General features: G+C 46.5%; 1 protein-coding gene across 2 annotated transcripts in view; it reads right to left on the bottom strand.

The window, feature by feature from the left end:
* SPEF2 (sperm flagellar and cilia associated 2) overlaps window positions 1-22942 on the bottom strand; it is a 1151963-nt gene that overhangs the window by 986839 nt on the left and 142182 nt on the right. For both annotated transcript variants that reach the window (XM_078674939.1, XM_078674940.1), the window contains exon 6: window positions 18797-18876. In XM_078674939.1, the coding sequence (XP_078531065.1) occupies window positions 18797-18876 (80 nt within the window). The remainder of the gene's footprint in view (window positions 1-18796; window positions 18877-22942) is intronic.

The following is a 22942-nucleotide window of genomic DNA, read 5'->3' as shown; positions in this document are numbered from 1 at the left end:
CACTGGCGAGTTGTTCCTCTACGTCTAGTAGCTCCTGGCTTTGCGTGCGTTTATGTTGTGCGATCACCGAGATCGCCTGCCCGCGAAGAACGGTTTTATATGCCTCCCAGAAGGTTACATGTGAGGTCACTGATCCCTCATTGTCTGTGATGTAAGATTTTGTGCCCGCTTTTAAAGCCTTAGCTATGATGGGTTCTTTAAGATACCCCGGGTAAAGAGGATAGATGCGCCTGTGGGTTCTCACCTGGCTGGACAGCGTCAGAGTCAACGGGGAGTGGTCCGAAACCCCACGTGGTCTAATGGTAGTATCAGTGATATTGAGAAGGCCCCCTCCCAATGTGAGGAAGTAGTCTATCCTTGATAGGCTATCGTGGACTGCCGAATAATATGCGTATTGTCGGTCATCTGGGTGAAATTGTCTCCATATGTCCACTAGGCCTTGTGCCTCCATGAAATCTAACAATCTTGAAGGCCCCGGTGTACGTGTGCGCACTGGGTAGCGGTCTTGGGAATTGTGTGCCACCGCGTTGAAATCACCTCCCACTATGAGATCCCCTTCCGGGAGGCGCAACAAAAAGTTCCCCAGGTCTGGGAGAGCTATGGTGTGTAGTGCTGGCGGTATATAAGCCGAGACCACATTAAGCGGCCTTCCCTCCCATTGCCCATGGATCGCCGCAAAGCGTCCCTGTGTGTCGACGCTAACTGAGTGTAGAATGAACCTGGACGAGCGGTGCATCATTATCCCCGTACCCCGGGACCCTCTAGTAAACTCAGAGTGTACAACCATACTGTAGCCCTTCCTATCCATGGCCCGAACGGCCGTTCCGGTCAGATGAGTTTCTTGCAACAGGACCAAGGCTGGGTTGAACCTCCTTATGCTCTGCAAGACCAGTCCCCGTTTTATTTTATCCCCTAGGCCCCTAACATTCCAGGACATTAGGCTCAGTGGTGGCGCCCGCCCCATGCTAGTGTCCTCCCCCATCGTAGCAGATGATGCGGTAAGCCAGCCGGCTTCCGTCACATATGATACCGCTTGTGAAGTGAACTTGCAGTCCGCGCAGTAGCGCCTCTACTCTACGCCTACGCCTCTTACAGTGCAGTGTCTGACCCTGTGTAGTACTTAACAACCAGAAGCTCATCCTACCCCCAACTCCCCCCCTCCCTGCCCCCCTGCTCAACGGACTCAAAACTGCCCGCCCCCCCAACTCAGCAGAGTGCTCAATCCCAACCCACAACATAGTACTTGCTCGCTGGGGTGAAGGACTCTCCGGTATCGGCGGCCCCCATCTCCGGTCGCGGAGGCCCTCAGCCCAGTATCCAAGGCGGCATCGCCGGACAATAAAGCAGTCTGTTCAGCCATAGAACAACTGCGAATCACTGTTCCTCATCAGCACCCTCTTCTTGAAGATCAGACAGTGGGGAGTGGGCCTCCGCTCCCTCCCCTGCGGATTGTGGGCTCTTTCGGGATCCTGCAGTGCGGTGCTTGTTCTGCCTGTGAGAGCGTCGCGGGGGGTCCACCTGTCTCCAACCCTCCAGCCATTCCTGCGCCATTTCCGGAGAGTCAAAAAACAACGTCTTATTGTCTGCCACAATCCGAAGTTTGGCCGGAAAAAGCATTGAATACGAAATCTCCCGAGCTCTCAACTCCTTCTTCACTTCGAAAAAGGTTCTCCTCCTCCGTGCGACCTCAGCAGTATAGTCCGGGAAGAATGCCAGGGTGGAGTTCTGGATCTTAAGAGGGGGCGAAAGTCTCGCTGCCTGCAGGATGGCATCACGATCCCTGAAATTAAAAAGTCTTGCTATGATCGGTCTGGGGTTCATGCCCGTTTTCTGGCGCCCACCAGGGACCCTGTGTGCCCTTTCCACCGTGAAGAAGGCCGAGAGGCCTTTAGGCTGTAACTTTTGTTTAATCAAATCCTCCACGTATAGGTCCATTGCTCTCGTGTCTTCCGACTCCGGCACACCTATAATACGAATGTTGTTCCGTCTTGAGCGCCCCTCCTGATCATCGAGCTTTTCACGCAGTATCTTATTTTCCTTCAAGACGCGTTCCATACCAATCTGCAGCTCTGACACATCTTCCACCAAGGACTTAGTCACCACTTCCATATTGCTCACTTTCTCCGACATCTTATGGAAGTCCGCTCTGATCAGCGTTATTTCGGCCGAGATGGACCCAACTGTGGTTTGCACTTGTGTGAGCGCCCGCATGACATCATCAAGGGTCGCCTTCTTGCCCCCCGTGGCTTCTGCAACTTTGCTGTGCTGCGATTTGGCATCTGGGGGAGAGGAAACGGGCTTCTCATATGCAAACCGATCAAGGCGTGATTGCGACGCTCCATTCTTTGGTCCCTTTCCAGCCATCTCGACAGTGGTGTCCGCCCAACGCGGATGCAGTCGGCGTGTCGGTCCTCTGATGCAGCGCGTCCTGAGGTGGGCTCCCACACCTGATGTCGTCCGGCCCACCACTCCTTCCTGACTGTCACGAGGCGTTACGCCAGGACCCACCCGGTCTTCGTGGGCCTACACTAATCCACTCAGGGCCCGGCGGCTCCACGCCGTACCGGGTCCCCTCAACAGCATACAGTGGGAGCAGGAAAATGTAGCTGTCCGGCTCCGCTGCGGGCCGGGTGTGTCAATAGAGTCCCAGTACAAAGCGGAGGCACCCCCTCATCAATGCCGCACGTACCTTCACCGCCGTGTGTCCCTCGGAGCACTTGACTTGCACCCCTGTGAGATCTCAAAGCCCGTGGTAATCGTATTGAGGCAGCCCGTGGCCGAAGAGCCAGGCCCGTGATAGCGACCTGCAGCCCACTGACGTAGGTTGTCCGCTCAGATGTATGGCGGTGTCATGCGTCCCTATGCAGCGGAATGCCCCCTGTGGTCCATCAGGAGCCGCTCGGTGGTGACTAGGCTCCGCTATCTCAGCTCCGCCTCGGGAGTGTGAGGTCGGGCCGTTGCGGATGGAGCCGGGCCGTTTACGCGACCCTAAGATGGCGGCCCCTCATCCGGAGCCTCAGCTCCCCTTTCTTCCGCCCGACCCAGCAGGGCAGTAGGAGCGACCCCCTCCTCACCTCCGGAGCACGGCTGGACGTTTGGACGCGCGTTCCGTGCCAGGAAGGGTCGGCGGTGCTGCGGGGTGTAGAGACTTCGTCTTCGCCTCCGCCCGTCCCAGGCGAGCGTTTCCTGTCCTCCTCCGCCCGGGGCGATGCACTTCCTGTCGGCCCCTCAGTGTAGCACACTCCCAGGTCCGGGCCCCGATCACAGGCCCACACAGGTGCCGGCTGTAACTGGCGAACCTGACAACGGATCAATGTGCCGGTTGGCTAGTATGCTGCCGCTCGGTCCTGGGCTTCGTCGCCTTCCCGCTTGGGAATAATTCACGTCGGATAAATGCTCGGATTGTCTAGGAGGCCGCTTCAATCACGGAGCTCTCCTCCTAGGCTGCCGCCATCGCCGGCTGCTGGCCACGCACCCCCTTTTGGGGTAAATTTTTGAAATGACGTATATTTATTACGTTTATATAGCCCATGTCCATCTGCACACCCTGACGATTACAACGATGTATCGTGTTTGTGGATTGGCGCTGTGGTTCCCGAGTTTACCCGCCTCAAAGGTTCAAAGTTCTTCCTTTATAATAGTAGTATAGATATATATGAGTATATATATGTGGGGCACATATAATATATTGTTTCCGGGGCCCCGCACATGGGCGGGAATATTCTGATGCTTATGACTATTGATGAGGATCCCCTGGAAGAGAACTGTTTTATAGGGCTACTTAAGTGGGTGGTGCAATACGTGCTACAGGTCCATCAATTACATTTAATTTACAGTACCTGGGAACTTGTAGTACCACTTTACTGGGGACCTACAAGTATATTAAATGTGCCAATTGGGTGTAAGCCAATTTTACCATTATTAAAGGAGAGAGCACAATCACTTTAGCATGGGTTAGCAGTAGTAGTGCACAGAATCCTACAAGTGAACATACCATGGGCTCAGAAACAGGAGGTGTGAAGACACAAAGTTTGGGATGATTCTGCACAGAGGCTCAGATGCAACAGCCATGTACTCCAGACACTTTTTAGTCAGAGGAATATGTGTTAACAGTACGATAGCAGCCTAATACACTGGAGGAAACAAAATAATATGGCCGCTCCAGCAATGTGTCACACAATAGATTTATGTGCTTTAAGTAATGATGGAGTAACCAGTGAGATACAATGATGCGGTGAAAATTATGCCTGGGAAATGTCAGTAAGTTTTCCATCATTGAACATTTTAAGGAAAAAATAAAATGTGAAGAAATCGGGCTACCCTAGAAATTAGTAGAAAGCGATACATGGTTAATTAGCGATATATACCTTGGTTTCATATAGATGCAATGTAGGTTAAAGTGCTCCAGAAAGCAGGAACATGTTTTTGTTAAATGGAAAAATATGTTTACCGAGCCTTGAAGAGATTGCAATTACAATACACAAGCACGTATTTAATTGTCAATAGAGACATGGCTCAGAAAATATTGGGCAAAGGTGCCTTTAGTCTAAAGCATACAGAGTCTGATAAGAAGCTTTGGGACCAGAGCAATAAATATTTATGCACCTGGAGAAAGCAGGTTAGTGTTTCATTAAAGCTTCGTTAAATCTTCAGTTTTGAAATGTTTTCATAAATGCTTACGTATTTTATTGCATCTATGATTGGCAACTCCTCACTGTATTATGAGATTGGAACTTGGTCTAAAGTCCTTGGTCTCACTGCATTACAGGAGTACTGTGAATTATATTGTCAAATATGCTAAAGCCAATGCATCTTCACTATAACATGTAAGAGAAAGAATTGGGGAGCCCTATATAAAGAGATACAGAACGGCATCATATATTGATTGGACTAAGGCCCAGATGTAGGTAAATCTAATTTACCGACTCATAAATACCGAATTTTACCGATTCGGTATTTATGAATCGGTAAATAGGAAGGAGGCAGATGTAGGTAATTTTAATTTCACAATTATCGAATCTGTAAAATTCTGTATTTACCGATTCGGTAAATACCGAATCGGTATTCCCCATTGATTCCTATGGGCTTTGAAGCCCATAGGAATCAATTGAAAATACCGATTCGGTATTTACCGAATCGGTATTTACCGAATCGGTAAATACCGAATCCTGGCAGGGGGAACGGGGTGTCACTTTGACACCCTGTAGCACCCCAATTGCAGGCTTGTGTGCCATGTAGCACACATACATGCCCTCAGGGCATGTCTGTGTGTCGCATGTCTGTGTGTCACATGGCATAGGTGTACATGCACAGATGTGCATGTACACTGGAATTCGGTATTTTACCATCCAATAGGATTGGGTGGTAAATACCGACTCCTAAAGGGCCTGTGGCACTCTTTGAAGTGCTAGCTACATCTAGAATTACAGAATCGGTATATTTTCCGATTCGGTAATTTACCGATTCGGTAATTTTACCGATTCGGTAAATATACCGATTCTGTAATTTTAAGCCCTCTACATTGCAAAACCCAAATACCGGTCGATTTGGGCTCCTACATCTGGCCCCTAGGATCTTATGATTTGCCTTATGATTTGGCACTGGGGCAAATTAACTGTTCTGTGTGGAAAAACCTTATCCACAGTACATTTACTACTAATCAGTGGGCCTTAGATCGGGCACAAGCAGTAAAATACAACCATATGGACTCAGTAATCAACACTAATACTGCACAGAGTCAAGAATTTGCAAGGACATGTAAGAAATTTCAAAGATTTAGACCGTTTTACATTCCGATCTGGGAGCTCGAAGGGAAATGGAAGCCAGTTCTGAAAGGCAATACCAGCTGCCGTATCTGTGGCTATACAGAATCTCTTATATATATTATATGGATCTGCCCTACACTGTTGCCTTTATGGAAAATATATTTACGCTCCTTGTTTAAAAATGCTGAAATAAGAATAACTGCAGATGCTGTTAGATAATGTTTTAAGCTTGTAGAAGGCAGTTGTTGTAATCTATCATTTTCTCCACTCTTCCGTCTTTACCCTCCTAACAATATTAGGGCATGTTCCTTCTTCCCCTACTTCACTTGGAACGTTCTCTGAAGCTTACCTTAGAATGTTAAGTTTGGGCAGTTGATTGTTTGAGGAAAGCGGTAACTGGCTATAAAGACGCTCCATGTTTTACTCATTTCTTCGTCTGGATGTCTTTAAACTTACAATACTGGTGACGAATTTGGTGTAGGGGACCATCCAGTCATCTCTCCTCTCAGTGCTCTCTCCTTCATCTGCAGTTTCGTACTTGCGTGCCTTATTTTCACATGACAAGCACGTTTACATCGAATCCGGACCCAGCAACAAACTCATTGTATGCCAACAGCCATCGTCGTCTTTGAGGAAGGAGGATTGCTCCCTCAGGACGTACATGAAAAGGCGAAGCCCTGTTGCCTATCACGCCCAGGATATCTAACTCTGGTGGATCGCAGATCATTGACTACATCTTCACAAGGAACGCCTAATTCAGGAAGAACACATAGAGGCGAAGAACAGTTTCTGTCATGCCTAGAGTGTCTATCCTAGGCAGGTCATCGAGCAAGTCTTCATGTTGTGTGGTGGAACATAACAGGAAACCAACGCTACATTTTTTACGGCGTCCTGCAGTCCGCAGGGGGCATTTTATGTAAAGGAAGATATCAGCGCTTTCATCCATTTTGTGCTGTGCACACAGCCTCCTTCCCCTGCAACTTACAGAGTGTTCTTACAGGAGGGTGTGAATTACATGAGGCATCTTTTCAGGTTTGATTCGTCAAATTCTAAATTTGTATTCATGGTGATGTACCAACACCATACATATGAGACTTGTCTTTCTTCTATTGTGTCTGAACATGCTCTTAACACGGTGACACGCACACCTTTGAATTGACAATATTTTACAATTGCTCTCTGGAAAAGATATTTAACGGTGACACACACACCTCTTTTGTGTGTACCAATGTTTTTGTCACGGTGACACGCACATCTTCTGAGTGTCCATATCCTTGCCACAAATTTTTAGCATTATAGTTATTTCATGGTGACAAACTCACCTTATCTGTGTGTGCTGATACTTGTATCACGGTGACACGCACACCTTCTATCTTGGTCATATATTTTCTTCAGCTCTGTGAAATATTTTTTTTTTTTTTAGGAGATTGTCGTTATTGTTCTTCACAGTAATTGTTTTGCTTCATAGTCATTTATTCCATAGCCTTATAATTCTGCATTTTCATAGTCTTGAAAATTGCTGTGCTTTCTCAGAGTCAACCCCCTTTGTTCCGTAATGAGATTGGGGAACCAGAAATCCATTGGAGGGAGTGATTAACATTGTTTGAGTCTTATCTAATTGCCATGGGTGGAGAAAAGATTTTCTGCTATTCGTAAACAACATATATTACTACATAATCTAGGTATTCAAGGCAGGAAAATATAGGAGACTATACCAGAACCAGAGTTCGAAGAACATGAAGAACATGATGTTTTCAACATTACACTTTTAAAATTGGAAATGCATTTTGGTGATGAAGTAAATGTAGTTTTGGAACAACATACGTTTTTTAGGCATATTTAAGGCAAACAGGAGTCTGTCACAAACTACGTAGCGGCTCTAAGGGTTCTAAACAAACTGTGATTTTGGTGACCTTAATGACTCTTTGGTGAGAGATCAATTAGTTAGATGCACAAATAATAGTCATATCTAAGAGAAACTATTGCCGAAAAATCCAACATTAAAGGAGGTGATTAGCATAGCACAAAATATCGAGCACACAGCCAAGTGCATCAATGAGATGAAAACGCCTAATGAATTAGTCGCAAGCATTCAGAAACCCATTTGTACACAGGATAATCATACTGAGAGTGAAGTGCAAAAAGTCAGAACCAGAGAAGTAAGGGTTACAAAGCCTACCAAGGAAAGTAATAACTTGAAGTGCTTCAGGTGTGTCAGCAGTAATCAACTAGCGAACAACATTCAATGTACTGCTCGCAATGTAACATGTAAAAAGTGCAATAGAAGAGGCCACATTGCTAGGGTCTGAAAAGATGGAGAGAAAAGTCAGGTAAATGTTATTTGTAATGACGGAGACCAGTTACCAAAGTATGTATTATAATTGAAGGATATTGAATGTGATAGTACTAAATATCCTAAAAGTAAAGTCTACCTTAACAATAAGCCCGTACTCATGTTTGCTGAATCTTGTTGCCCATTCACTTTAATTAACCAAGAAGATTTTAGTAACATATTTAGCGTTTCGAACTTTGATATGTTAGAACCTGACATCTCCCCAGAAGGATATACCAGGGAAGCTATACCTTTGGTTGGAATGGTAAGGATGCTTATAGACTTTAGGGGCAGATCCACGTTGGGCAAAGTGTATGTTGTGTAAAAAGGAACCAATCTATTAGGTTGAAAAAAGAACAATTGATGGACAGAATGAAGAACAATGCCATACATTCTCCCCAGTACAGCGATCTGGGCCTAAATCCATCGTTTTTTTGCTCACCATGCCATTCCAGATTGGACCCAGCGATATGCAAATCAGTCTTGACCCTGGGCCCAATGGGAACAGTCTAGCCCAAATGGCCAGGCGGGTCCTCCCTGGACTGGAAACAAGCATCCTAGGACCGGTTTCGGGCTTTCAGCCCTCATCAGCCAGGATAGCTTGACTCCAGTGGCATGGAGAGCACAGGACCCACGTCTGTGCATACCCGTCCAACTCGGGATGAAAAATGCAAAAAGAACAAATGATGGACAGAATGCAGAACAATGTCATACATTCACCCCAGTACAGAGATCTGGGCCCAAGCCCATAGTTTTTTTTGCTCACCATGCCATTCCAGATTGGAACCAGCCATATGCAAATCAGTCTTGACCCTGGGCCCAATGGGAACAGTCTAGCCCAAATGGCCAGGCAGGTCCTCCCTGGACTGGAAACAAGCATCCTAGGACCGGTTTCGGGCTTTCAGCCCTCATCAGCCAGGATAGCTTGACTCCAGTGGCATGGAGAGCACAGGACCCACATCTGTGCATACCCGTCCAACTCGGGATGAAAAATGCAAAAAGAACAAATGATGGACAGAATGCAGAACAATGTCATACATTCACCCCAGTACAGAGATCTGGGCCCAAGCCCATATTTTTTTTTGCTCACCATGCCATTCCAGATTGGACCCAGCCATATGCAAATCAGTCTTGCCCCTGGGCCCAATGGGAACAGTCTAGCCCAAATGGCCAGGCAGGTCCTCCCTGGACTGGAAACAAGCATCCTAGGACCGGTTTCGGGCTTTCAGCCCTCATCAGCCAGGATAGCTTGACTCCAGTGGCATGGAGAGCACAGGACCCACGTCTGTACATACCCGTCCAACTCGGGATGAAAAATGCAAAAAGAACAAATGATGGACAGAATGCAGTACAATGTCATACATTCACCCCAGTGCAGAGATCTGGGCCCAAACCCATAGTTTTTTTTGCTCACCATGTCATTCCAGTTTGGACCCAGCTATATGCAAATCAGTCTTGACCTCTGCGCCCAATGGGAACAGTCCAGCCCCAACTGCCAGGCCAGGTCCTCCCTGGACTGGAAACAAGCATCCTAGGACCGGTTTCGGGCTTTCAGCCCTCATCAGCCAGGATAGCTTCACTCCAGTGGCATGGAGAGCACAGGACCCACGTCTGTACATACCCGTCCAACTCGGGATGAAAAATGCAAAAAGAACAATTGATGGACATAATGCAGAACAATGTCATACATTCACCCCAGTACAGGGATCTGGGCCTAAATCCATAGTTTTTTTCCTCACCATGCTATTCCAGTTTGGACCCAGCCATATGCAAATCAGTCTTGAACCTGCGCCCAATGGGAACAGTCCAGCCCGAACTACCAGGCCAGGTAGACTGGAAACCAGCATCCTATGACCAGTTTCAGTCTTTCAGCCCTCATCAGCCAGGATAGCTTGACTCCATTAGCATGGAGAGCACGGGACCCACATCTGGGCATACCCGTCCAACTTAGGGTGACAGATGAAAAAAGAAAAATTGATGGACGGAATGCAGAACAATGTCATACATTCAATCAAGTACAGAGATCTGGGCCCAAAGCCATCGTTTTTTGCTCACCATGCCATACCAGTTTGGACCCACCCATATGCAAATCAGTCTTGACCCTGCGCCCAATGGGATCAATCCAGTCCGAACTGTCAGGCCCAGTCCTCCCTGGATTGGAAACAAGCATCCTAGTACCGGTTTCAGTCTTTCAGCCCTCATCAGCCAGGATAGCTTGACTCCAGTAGCGTGGAGAGCACGGGACCCATGTCTGGGCATACCCGTGCCAATCAAGTTTGGAACCAGACATATGCTAATTAATCTTGACCCTGCTCCCAATGGGAACAGTCCTACCCGAACTGCCAGGCCAGGTCCTCCCTGGACTGGAAACGTGCATCCTAGGACCGGTTTTGAGCGTTCAGCCCTCATCAGCCAGTATAGCTTGACTCCAGTGGCATGGATAGCATGGGACCCAAGTCTGGGCATACCCGTCCCACTCGGGGTGACAAATGCACAAAGAACAATTGATGAATAGAATACAGAACAATGTCATACATTCACCCCAGTACAGAGATCTGGGCCTAAAATCATTGTTTTTTGCTCACCATGCCATTCCAGTTTGGACCCAGCCATATGCAAATCAGTCTTGACCCTGCGCCCAATGGGAACAGTCCAGCCTTAAGTGCCAGGCCAGGTCCTCCCTGGACTGCCAACAAGCATCCTAGGACAGGTATGGGGCTTTCAGCCCTCATCAACCAGGATGCCTTGACTCCAGTGGCATGGAGAGCATGGGACCCACGTCTGGGCATACCCTTCCCACTCGGGTGGTAAATGGAAAAAGAACAATTGATGGACAGAATGCAGAACAATGTCATACATTCCCCCCAGTACAGCGATCTGGGCCTAAAGCCATTGTTTTTTTGCTCACCATGCCATTCCAGTTTGGACCCAGCCATATGCAAATCAGTCTTGACCCTGCACCCAATGGGAACAGTCCAGCCCTAACTGCCACGCCGGGTCCTCCCTGGACTGGAAACAAGCATCCTAGGACCGGTTTCGAGCTTACAGCTCTCATCAGCAAGGATAGCTTGACTCCAGTGGCATGGAGAGCACTGGACCCACAACTGGACATACCTGTCCCACTCGGGGTGACAAATGCAAAAATACCAATTGATAGACAGAATGCAGAACTAGGTCATACATTCACCCCAGTACAAAGATCTGGGCATAAATCCATCGTTTTTTTGCTCACCATGCTATTCCAGTTTGGACCCAGCCATATGTAAATCAGTCTGACCCTGCACTCAATGGGATCAGTCCAGCCCTAACTACCAAGCCAGGTGGACTGGAAACAAGCATCGTAGGACAGGTTTCGGACTTTCAGCCCTCATCAGCCAGGATAGCTTGACTCCAGTGGCATGGAGAGCACGGGACCCATGTCTGGGCATACCCATCTCACTCGGGTGACAAATGCAAAAAGAACAATTGATGGACAGAATGCAGAACAATATCATATGTTCATCGCAGCACAGAGATCTGGGCCTAAATCCACAGTTTTTTTGCTCACTATGCCATTCCAGTTTGGACCCAGACATATGCAAATCAGTCTTGACACTGCGCCCAATGGGAACAATCCAGTCCGAACTGTCAGGCCAGGTCCTCCCTGGACTGGAAACAAGCATCCTAGTACCGGTTTCAGTCTTTCAGCCCTCATCAGCCAGGATAGCTTGACTCCAGAAGCATGGAGAGCAAGGAACCCATGTCTGGGCATACCCTTCCAACTTGGGGTGACACATGAAAAAAGAACATTTGATGGACACAATGCAGAACAATGTCATACATTCACCCCAGTAGAGAGATCTGGGAACTAAATCCATCGTTTTTTTGCTCACCATGCCATTCCAGTTTAGACCCAGCCATATGCAAAACAGTCTTGACCCTGCGGCCAATGGTCCAGCCAGAAATGCCAGGCCGGGTCCTCCCTGGACTGGAAACAAGCATCCTAGGACTGGGTTCGAGCGTTCCGCCCTCATCAGCCAGGATAGCTTGGAGAGCATGGGACCCACATCTGGGCATACCCGTCCCACTCGGGGTGAGAAATGCACAAAGAACAATTGATGGATAGAATGCAGAACAATGTCATACATTCACCCCAGTACAGAGATCTGGGCCTAAATCGATCGTTTTTTTGCTTACCATGCCATTTCAGTTTGGACCCAGCCATATGCTAATCAGTCTTGACCTTGCGCCCAATGGGAACAGTCCTACCCGAACTGCCAGGCCAGGTCCTCCCTGGCCTGGAAAAAAGCATCCTAGGACCGGTTTTAGGCTTTCAGCCCTCATCAGCCAGGATAGTTTGACTCCAGTAGCATGGAGGGCCCGGGACCCACGTCTGGGCATACCCGTTCCACTTGGGGTGACAAATGCAAAAAGAACAATTGATGGACAGAATGCAGAACAATGTCATACATTCACCCCAGTACAGAGATCTGGGCCTAAATCCATCGTTTTTTTGCTCACCATGCCATTCCAGTTTGAACCCAGCCATATGCAAATCAGTCTTGAACCTGCGCCCTATGGGAACAGTCCAGCCCGAACTGCCAGGCCAGGTCCTCCCTGGACTGGAAACAAGCATCCTAGGACCGGTTGCGGGCTTTCAGCCCTCATCAGCCAGGATAGCTTGACTCTAGTGGCATTTAGAGCACGGGACCCACGTCTGGGTATACCTGCCCTACTCGGGGTGACAAATGCAAAAAGAACATTTGATGGACAGAATACAGAACAGAACAATGTCATGCATTCCCTTCAGTACAGAGATCTGTGCCTAAATCCATAGTTTTTTTGCTCCCCATGCCATTCCAGTTTGGACCCAGCCATATGCAAATCAGTCTTGACCCTGCGCACAATGGGAACAGTCCAGCCTGAACTACCAGGCCAGGGCCTCCCTGGACTGGAAACAAGCATCCTTGGACCGGTTATGGGCTTTCAGCCTTCATCAACCAGAATAGCTTGATTCCAGTGGCATGGAGAGCATGGGACCCACGTCTGGGCATACCCGTTCCACTTGGGTGGCAAATGCAAAAAGAACAATTGATGGACAGATTGCAGAGCAATGTCCTACATTCACCCCAGTACAGAGATCTGGGTCTAAATCCATTGTTTTTTCTTTTTCTTTTCCTTTATTTGCTCACCATGCCATTCCAGTTTGGAATCAGCCATATGCAAATAAGTCTTGGCCCTGCGTCCAATGGGATCAGTCCAGCCCGAACTACCAGGCCAGATCCTCCCAGGACTGGAAACAAGCATCCTCGGACTGGTTTCAGACTTTAAGCCCTCATCAGCCAGGATAGCTTGACTCCAGTTGCATGGCGATCAGGAGACCCACGTCTGGGCATACCGTCCCACTCGGGGTGACAAATGCAAAATGATCAATTGATGGACAGAATTCAGAACAATGTCATACTTTCTCCCCAGTACAGAGATCTGGGCCTAAATCCATCGTTTTTTCTTTTTCTTTTCCTTTATTTGCTCACCATGCCATTCCAGTTTGGACCCAGCCATATAATCAAATCAGTTTTGACCCTGCGCCCAATGGGAATAGTCCAGCCTGAACTGCCAGGCCAGGTCCTCCCTGGACTGGAAACAAGCATCCTAGTACCGGTTTCGGGCTTTCAGTCCTCATCAGCCAGGATAGCTTGACTCCAGTTGCATGGAGAGCACAGGACCCTCGTCTGGGCATATCCGTCCCACTCGGGGTGACAAATGCAAAAAAAGAATAATTGAATGGACACAATGCAGAACAATGTCAAACATCACCCCAGTACGGAGATCTGGGCCTAAATCCATCATTTTTTTGCTCACCATGCCATTCCAGTTTGGACCCAGCCATCTGCAAATCATTCTTGACCCTCCACCCTATGGGAACAGTCCAGCCCAAACTGCAAGTGAGGACCTGGCTTGGCAGTTTGGCTGGACTGTTCCCATAAGGAACAGGGTCAATACTGATTTGCATGTGGCTGGGTCCAAACTGGGGTGGTGTGGTGAGCAAAAGAATGATGGATTAAGCCCAGATCCTTCCGACTGGGGGTGAATGTTTGCATTGTCCAGCATTCCGTCCATCAATTATTTCTTTTGCAATCTATTAGGTTGGCATCATCAAAAGGAATTAGGAATTATACTAAATCCCAATAGTGAATGGTTGAGCCTGTTAGTGGGACAAATGATATTTGTGAAGAATATCCAAAATTCTTCTCCAAAAAACTTGGTTGTTGAAAGATTTTGAACATAAAATAAAATTTAGACAAGGTGCAAAACCTATTGTGCAGGAACCTCGTCCAGTTACCTTTAGGTTGAGGGAGCATTAACAGAGGGAGTTAATCAAATTATGTGATTTGATTGTCATACAACCCATAGAGGCATCTGAGTGGTTGCCCCCTATTGTTTTAGCGTCTAAGGCCAGCGGGGAGGGATTCCATTTGTGCGTTGATTTACGCAGCCTAAATTATGCTATATGGGTGGAGAGCTTTTCTCTCCCTCATATAAATGAGATGTTAAGTACCCTGGGTGATGCAAAAGTTTTCTGTTATCGACTTATGCATGGCATACCAACAGGAGGAGCTCTATCTTGAGTCTAGACCTCTCACTGCATTTACTATGCCTTTTGGGGAATATATGTTCACGAGGATGCCTTTTGGCCATGCTTCTGCTACGGCAGTTTTTCAAAAAATAATGTATAACATTTTAAGTGGCATAGAAAAAACCTTTTTCTTCCAAGACAATATCTTAGTCTATGGGTCATCTGTAGAGGAACATGATCACATTTTAAAAGTAGTGTTTGAAAAAATGATGACGTCTGATTTGACCGTTAAACAAAACAAATGCCTGATCAGGGTCAGTTCTGTAGATTACCTTGGGCACACCATATCACAGGAAGGATTCAGGCCTAAATATAGTTTTATTCAAGCTGTGAAGAATGCGCCTTACCCATAGAACAAAGAAGAATTGAAATCTTTTTTTGGTTTAATTGAATACATTCTCAGAGAAGTGTGAGTGTTTTCCTGATCTCTTGAGAAAGAACAAGGACTTTGTGTGGCAGAAAGAGCACAGTGATATTGTACTGTATTGTATTGTATGGCGTCTTTGTAGAGCGTGTGGTTACCCGTAAGCATCCCAGCGTTGTAAACAAGTTAAAAGATGAAATTATGCATTCACCAGCATTAGGTTAATTTGATCCCGCAAAAAAACGATGCTTACAACATATGCCTCCAACAAGGAGAAAATGGTGAAACTATCATAGCTTTTGCTACACGCTGTTTAACCACTGCCGAACGTAACTATTGGATAATCGAAAGGGAGACCCTCCCCTGTTTCTGAGCTGTTCACCATTTCAAGTTTTATCTTTGGGGCATAAAATTCACCATTCGCACTGACCATAAACCTTTCACATTCGTGTTCTCTGTCAGAAAAACACTAAGGGGCTCTCCTCACATATCCAAATGGATACTGGGATTGGAAGTTTATTGTTTCAAAATAGAGTATCTACCGGGTGCCGAAAATATAATTGCAGATTATCTTTCCAGAGCACCTTTAGATTCTGATGTTCCGGACGAACCCCTCATAGAGTGCTTGTTAGACTTGGCATCTTTTGGTGTGTTTCCCCTGAGTTTTTTGCTTTCTGACCTCCCGGTTTTGACTCTGTTTTTGCTGGTGAAGTGTTTCTGCACACTTTTCTCACTGCTGACCAGTGGTAAAGTGCAAGTGTTCCTGTAGTAAAATGTGTTATGGATTTGTGTTTCCATGAATGGCCTATTTGATTTATGTGTCAGTCCCTAGTAAAGTGCACTGCGTATACCAGGGCCGGTAAATCAAATGCTATTGGTGGGCTGCAGTACTGGATTGTGCCACCAACGCAAACAGCCCATAAAGTGTAACTCTGGCCTGCCATTGTAGAGCCTATGTTCAGTCTGGGACTGCCATGTCGACTTGGGAAGTACACCCGCTTGCCAGTCCCTAAACCTTCTCTTTTCTACATGTTAGTCACCCCTAAGGTAGGCCCAAGGTACCCCTGTGGGCAGGGTGCATTTTATGTGAATGGTAGGACATGCCCTGGTGTGTGTGGCATGTCTTGATAGTGAAATACAGCCAATTTTGTTTTTCACTATTGAAAGGCTACCTGCTCCCATAGGGCAGAATGGGCAGTTTGATTATAACATCTTATAATCCTGACTGACCCAGGGAACAAGGAAGAAAAACTAGTTTAGAATGCCTGAACTCAGAATGTTAAAATACATCTTTTAGTGGGGGTGATTTTGACATTCTGTGTTTGAAAATACCACTTTTAGAAAGAATGTATTTTCTTGTCTAACCATCCAGTATGCCTCTGCTAGGTTGTGTAGTCCATGTCTGGTTTATGAGAAGCAGGGGGGTTGGAGAGGCCCTTGGCTCCAGCAGTCTGATGGGTCACGGCTGGGTTGAATAGGCCCTGCATTGAATAGAGAGTAGGGGGAGGAGATTTCTTTTTACTTGCCTGAGCCTTCATAGAATAGAGGGTAGGTGAGGAGTTGTCCTTTCAGCTACCTGGTCCAGGTCTGCTTTCAAAAATGCTATCTCCGCCTCTTGCCAGGAAGCTGCACCAGGGAGGGCCGAACTGGTTTGGGCTGGGTACAGACACTCCCTGCCTTCAAAGAACAAAGGATTTGGTGGTATAAATATTGGGGCCCAAATCCCAGAACTTTAGAACTCTTTTGGACTACGAAGACTGCCAAGAAGAGCTGGAGAAGCTGTTAGGAGGAACTACCACTTTGCTGTGTGCTTTGCTATGTTGGCCTACCGTGGCTGCTTCTGCCTTGGGCAGTGAAAGGACTGGACTGAACTTTTTGCATTCTACTTTTGTGAGTTTCTCCAAGGGCTGGAGTTAGTTCTTGCCCCCTGTTCAAGAAGTCCCAGGAACAGCCAAGACTTCAAGCTCTTCTGCTCTCAGCACTGGGGACTGTGTGTTTCGTGCTGCAACAGAAGAAAAAGCAACTCAACGATTTCGACGACGCTGCTGCCAACTCCGTGTCCTCACGGTATCGCAGAGGGCACCGCCGCAACGAGACCCTTGTCTCACCTACAAAGCCTGCTGATGCCGCCACCGAGCGGCTGCTCGCACTGCGACCTGTGGGCACCGCACTCCGCACCGCCTCACTTCACGACAACGTCTTGGTATCCCCGACGATGACGCTCCACGCCAGAATCAACACCGCTGTTTGCACCGTGGTTCGAGGACACCGTTCGTAAAGTTACACGATGCACCGCCCTCATCCCGCACCGCAGCCTTGGCCTACCGACGCCGGTGCCATCGACTCCAGTTCGTCAGCCGACGACAGCGCTTCAGCAACGACGACGACGCTGGTTGCACCACGACAAGCACTACATCCATTTCGCACCGCGACCCTGGTCTCACTGACGATGCCATCTGATGCCACCACCGAGCCACTACTCGCACCGCGACCTGAGGGCACCGCATGCCGCACCTCTGCCCTTTGCACCGCAGCAACCGACGCCTGCTGACGCCTGTGTTCCTGACTTCAGCAAAGAGTAGTTCGACCTGCAACGCATGTGATTCCAAGGGCCCCGTCAACTCCTGCACCGACCTCCGGAACAGACGCCTGCAGACGCCGTGCTTTTGGAAGCTCAACAAGAGGTCGCCGACGCCTTGCATTTCTAAAAGGTACTGTTTGCACATCTTCCCAACACCGTAGCTTGCTTGCGACGCCGCGGTCAGCCAGAACTGTTTGGATTTGTTTGCTCATGACGCCGTGATAGATCCGGACAGAGCTATCAACATCAAGGAACTGTTTTTCAAGCTTATTTTGATAACTCAAGATTTTTAAGTAATGTATTGCGTTTTTTTAATCGTTGTTGGGCTTATCTTAAGTATATCAAATATTGGATATTTTTCTAAAATGGTGTGGTGTCCTTTTGTAGTTATTACACTGTATTACTGTTGGTTCTGTGCCAATGTTTTACACACTGCCTCTAAGATAAGCCTGACTGCTCGTGCCAAGCAACCAAAGACTAGGAAGAAAGGTCCCTATTTGGACAAAGGTACCTACCTCTGCCAACTAGAGACCCCCATTTCTAACAGTGCTAAAACAGAAATTATAAAAATAGTTCCCTTATATTAGCAATGCAATGATACAAGTTAGCCAATTAAAATGGTGGTAAAGAAGTAATTATTCAGAGATGGGACAAAAGCAAGAACAGACGGCAAATTAATTGAATAAGGAGCATCAAACAAGAAGCCCATCTAAGTCACGAGAAAATAGCCTGACCCTAAGGCAACTCTATTTATTATAGACAATAGTTCTTGGACAACAGACAGCTAAAGCGGTCTGTTGGCAAGAGGTAGAAAGAGATTCTGCCAAGACTGGCTTCCTTTGTTGTTATATTGAGGAGGATGACAGAATCTTGTTTCAGCTTCTACCCAAACATTTCGTTTAATGCCAAAACGATTAGAGCACCAACACCTTCAACCTCACATCAACACACTTAAAGGATATCCCTGGTAAATAATTAAATATTCTTATTCAGCTGACTTTATGTACTGAGTGCAATAAGAAACATAAAGTTTGTTCAAACACACTTCCCTTCGACAGTTTCAAACACTAGTGATAACATGTCCCCAATGTGCATGTTGGGCAGCTGCATATGATTACGTTCGTTTTCCAACAATTACCTTTCAGGAGACTGGATGCTGCTTGATGGACTGTCTTTCTTCTGCTGCTTTTCAAACTTCATAATGTCAGTGTACACATCCTTCAGAAGAAAGCACAAATATTAGCTTAAAGAAAAGTCATTCAAACATTGACAAACGTGATGGACAGCAGACGTTGTAAAGTGTCATTTGTTTATATGACTTCGTATAAGTCTAGTGCACAGTTTTCTGTCAATGAAAGATAAGAGTGTCGTGCATCAGACATCGCCTAATGTTGCATTGCATGACCAACTGAGAAAGTTGCAGCCATTATGTGATGTCCAAACAGAGCAACATCCCTATATGGCTAAGTAACAGCCTTCAGAGCTGAGAACTAAACATTTCTACTTCTTCCTCAAAGAAATTTGGGCCTTAAGTACAAAGCCATTTTTCTGGCGCAAATCCTGGGATTCCCCAAAATCACAGGATTCACATGGCCACAAAATGGCTATTTGTTATGTGCAAAACGGATTTTTATATTCGACAACAGGCTGCTGAATCGCAAAAATGGGTTTTGAAACCCATAACGAATCGCTATTTGGAAAAGGCATGTTTAGGGCATCCCTTCCAAAACGATTTGTTTAAGGATGCATGAATGTTTTGCAACCGTAATCGAGTCACAAAACATTTACAAGTGACAGATTCGTGAGGTAGGCTGGTAACACATTCGCAAAAGGAAAGGGGTCCACTTGGTACCCATTGCCTGTGTGAATGCAAAATAAAAATTGTTGGGGAATAAGTAGTGTTCCGGGGACTACTTACAACTCTCAAACTAAATTTAAGAAATGAATACGTTTTACTTTTTAAATGCAGTCTCATTCCTTTAAAATGGGATGCATTTAAAAATAAAATGCGATCAGAGACATGGTGGTCTGCTGACGTAAGCAGATCACCAGCTCCGTGATGGCATCCAATTGAAATGAGTCGCAATCCGACCTATTCTGATTAATATTGATGAGGTACTACCGCAATTTGTAATATTGCTTACCAAACTCTTAGTACATAGGTCAGTTTGCAAAATTCTTTTGCCTTTGCAAAACATTGGGGCGCAATTTGCAGCCCCTTTTTACAAATGGAAATATTGCACATTAGGCATGTATACACTTCATACCTAAACATTTTTTAAGGGAAAGAGGTACAATGGAAAACACTTTCAGCAAGCTGTATAAGATTCAATGTCCTCTATTGCTATTGGCCATTCACTTATGTGTCACTTTTTGGTTGCTTTTACTGCAGACGGTGAATAGGAGTAAGTTAAACTAAATCAGGATGAGATGACCATTACTTTCCTAAATCATCAAAACAACCACCTAGAAGACCTGGACATCCCAGCATAATCAAAGCTTGTAGTCAAGCCTCACTGAAGAGTCCAATCCAATCTAATCTAAACTCACTTGTAAAGCATTCATACACCGCAAATTTCTTGACATACTAGTAAAGAAGTGAACCTCATAGGTCCTTCGGAGGTACAGCCTGACCAGAATTTGTCACATCACTAGAAGTAGGTTTTTAAGAGTTTCCTAAAAACAAAGGAGTACGCGTTTTTTTTCCCTCTAGTAAGGGGTAACTGAGTGCCAGAGTTTACTGGTTGCAACCTTGAAATCTCTATCTAGGACTCTGGCCTTGTGAGCTAGGGGATGTGTAGGGAAAGTATTTACTAAGCACAGCAAACTGTATTAGCAGCCACAAACATTTGTGCCACAAAAGAAGGAGAACATTGCCGGGCCACTAAGTTTAAAATACACATTGGTTTAAAAATCATGCACTTGGTTACTGGGAGCTAGAGCAACTGTGCACCAGTGATCAGGTTTTCACAAAACAAGAAGAAGCCCAGAAACATGGGGTCGAGATGTCATTTCTGAGTAATTTCTTTCAGTTGCTGGATGCATGTTCTTCTGAAAAGGGGGCTGAAAATGGCATTTAAAACTTTACCTAAGGACAAAATAGCTCCTTGTCAGTCCAAGGCGCTACAGGCAATAGCAAAACTGTATATAACCGGAAGATATGTTCAGCTTCTGCTATTAAAATACCTAACTCAATCCCTGGGGAAATAACGTCCGACATTTTCCAATGAAGTGAAATGAAGTAAGCTTTTATTGTTCAATTACTTAAAATCATTACAATATACTATCAATATTAAAAGAAAGGGAGTTAAAATCCCACACATGTTGCTACAACCTGGTAGGGCATGTGGAGTAGTGTGGCTCACTGGTTAGAGGCGGCAGGCCCGAGAGCAGAAGTCAGCCTGGGACCAGGGTTCAATTCCCGACGCGGCAGGGTCGTGGACCTTGGTCAGCGGACTCGATAATTCTCGCTTCGGTGCTTACTCTAATCAGGGGTTCCACTCGGCAACTCTGGGCATTAGCTTGCCTAATCTCCACAAGGGCCCCACCAATTCCGGGGATGCCTGGCTCAACCTTGGGGACTCCCAGCAAGGGACCATCCCACAGGAAAAGCCTGGACGGGTTCCCCAGAGTTATACAGCGCCGGGACGCCCCGTTGCTGGGGCAGCTGTGCGCTTTACAAGTATACTACATTTACAAGTATACTACATTTACATAAAACCTTAAAACTAATATCAAAATCTGGTTATAAAGCACAAGTGCAAATGCGTTGGACTTAAAAGGGAGGTGTGCCCGAGACTCTCTTGCTTGCTAGCCAACTGGTTTCTTTTTGTAGCTTTATTTTCAGCGACAGTGCGGCTCAAATTGATTCTATAAATTTCCCTAGCCACGCAACTGTTTGAGCTGTATTAGGAGAGAAACACAAGCCAGAGACTTCTCTGCACCGTACAAGGCCCTGGGCTTTGCAGATAGGAAGAACTAGTCGGTGCCGCTCGCTGGCTAACTTGGGACAAGTGCACAGCAGATGGAGCCAGGATTCCTGATGGTAATTACAGAGTCGACTTGCAGCTAAATTGTCCAGCCGGGCCCAACCTTGATTAAAGTCCACAATGGGCAATGCAAGAAGTCTCATGTAAGTCATTTTCTTTGGGCTGGGACTGTCAGTGCTTGCTTGAAATAAGGCTGTGGTTTTCCCACTATGTAGGAGGCGTCCAGTGATGAGAAATTGGATTGATGGTGTAAGCTTTCCAGATCTCCTTCATGTGATATTTTATTGGCCTGTCTGTTCACTGATCTTTTCCATGCAGCTACTGGAATGGTTGAGTTGTGCACGTTTTGCACATCAATTTCTAACAATTTTGTGGCTGCTGTCAACTGCACCTGCCATGGGGATCCATTTTCTTCGAAGATTGTTTTAATTTGTGCTTTCAAAGATGTTGCTGGAGCTCGCATGATACTAATATAGTATTTTAAAGTGTCCCTATAGCAGGTAATGTCCGGTGAGTAAGACCATCTCCAGCGTTACTCTTGCTCTCCTGGCCTGTCGTTAGAGGCCTAATACTTTCTTGTATACCAAGATTTGATGGCTCATGAGGAAGTTAGTAAGGGCACCAGGGAAGATTAGGTGGTCGTAGTTGATGGAGGGCACTACTTTTGCTTTTGAGACTTTCAAGATAGGTGCAGCAGTGGGGCTGTGTAGTCTTCGATTGAGACTTCTCAGGCTGTAAATGATACCATCCCCCTGGCTTCTTAAATGTTTCAAATGTGCTGACGGTTTGGCCCTTTTCGAAAGCCTGAGACCCAAATAATTATAGCTTTTGCAGGTTCTGATTTGCAGGTCACCTAGGCGCCATTGCACTGTCTTCTTTCGATGGTACTTCCCAAAGATTATGATCCTGGTCTTCTCCTGATTTACCAGCAAGTTATTCTTTTGATTACATCTGTGCAGCGCTTCTAAGGCTTTCTGTAGGCCTGTCCTAGTGTGATCCATGATAACTAGGTTTTCAGCATATTTGGAGTCGTACATTCCCCAGCTTTGGAGTGAGTAGATTTGCCTCCTCCAGGGCTTGTCCCAAGTCGGCTGTGTAGATATTGAAAAGTAAAGGGGCAAGAACGCACCCTTGTTTGAGCCCATTGTTGGTTGGGACCTTAGTTGTTACTGTCATTTGGCTGGTTTTTAATTTGCAACCAGGTTCCTTCGTAGAAAGCAATTGTTGCCTTTAACAGCTTTTGAGGAATGCCCCAGTTGATACGTTTTCCCCATAGCTTCCCACGGGCGACTGAG

Source organism: Lissotriton helveticus, chromosome 2_1 (assembly GCF_964261635.1).
Source record: "Lissotriton helveticus chromosome 2_1, aLisHel1.1, whole genome shotgun sequence".
Lineage (NCBI taxonomy): Eukaryota > Metazoa > Chordata > Amphibia > Caudata > Salamandridae > Lissotriton > Lissotriton helveticus.
This window is presented reverse-complemented; position numbering and strand designations above follow the sequence as displayed.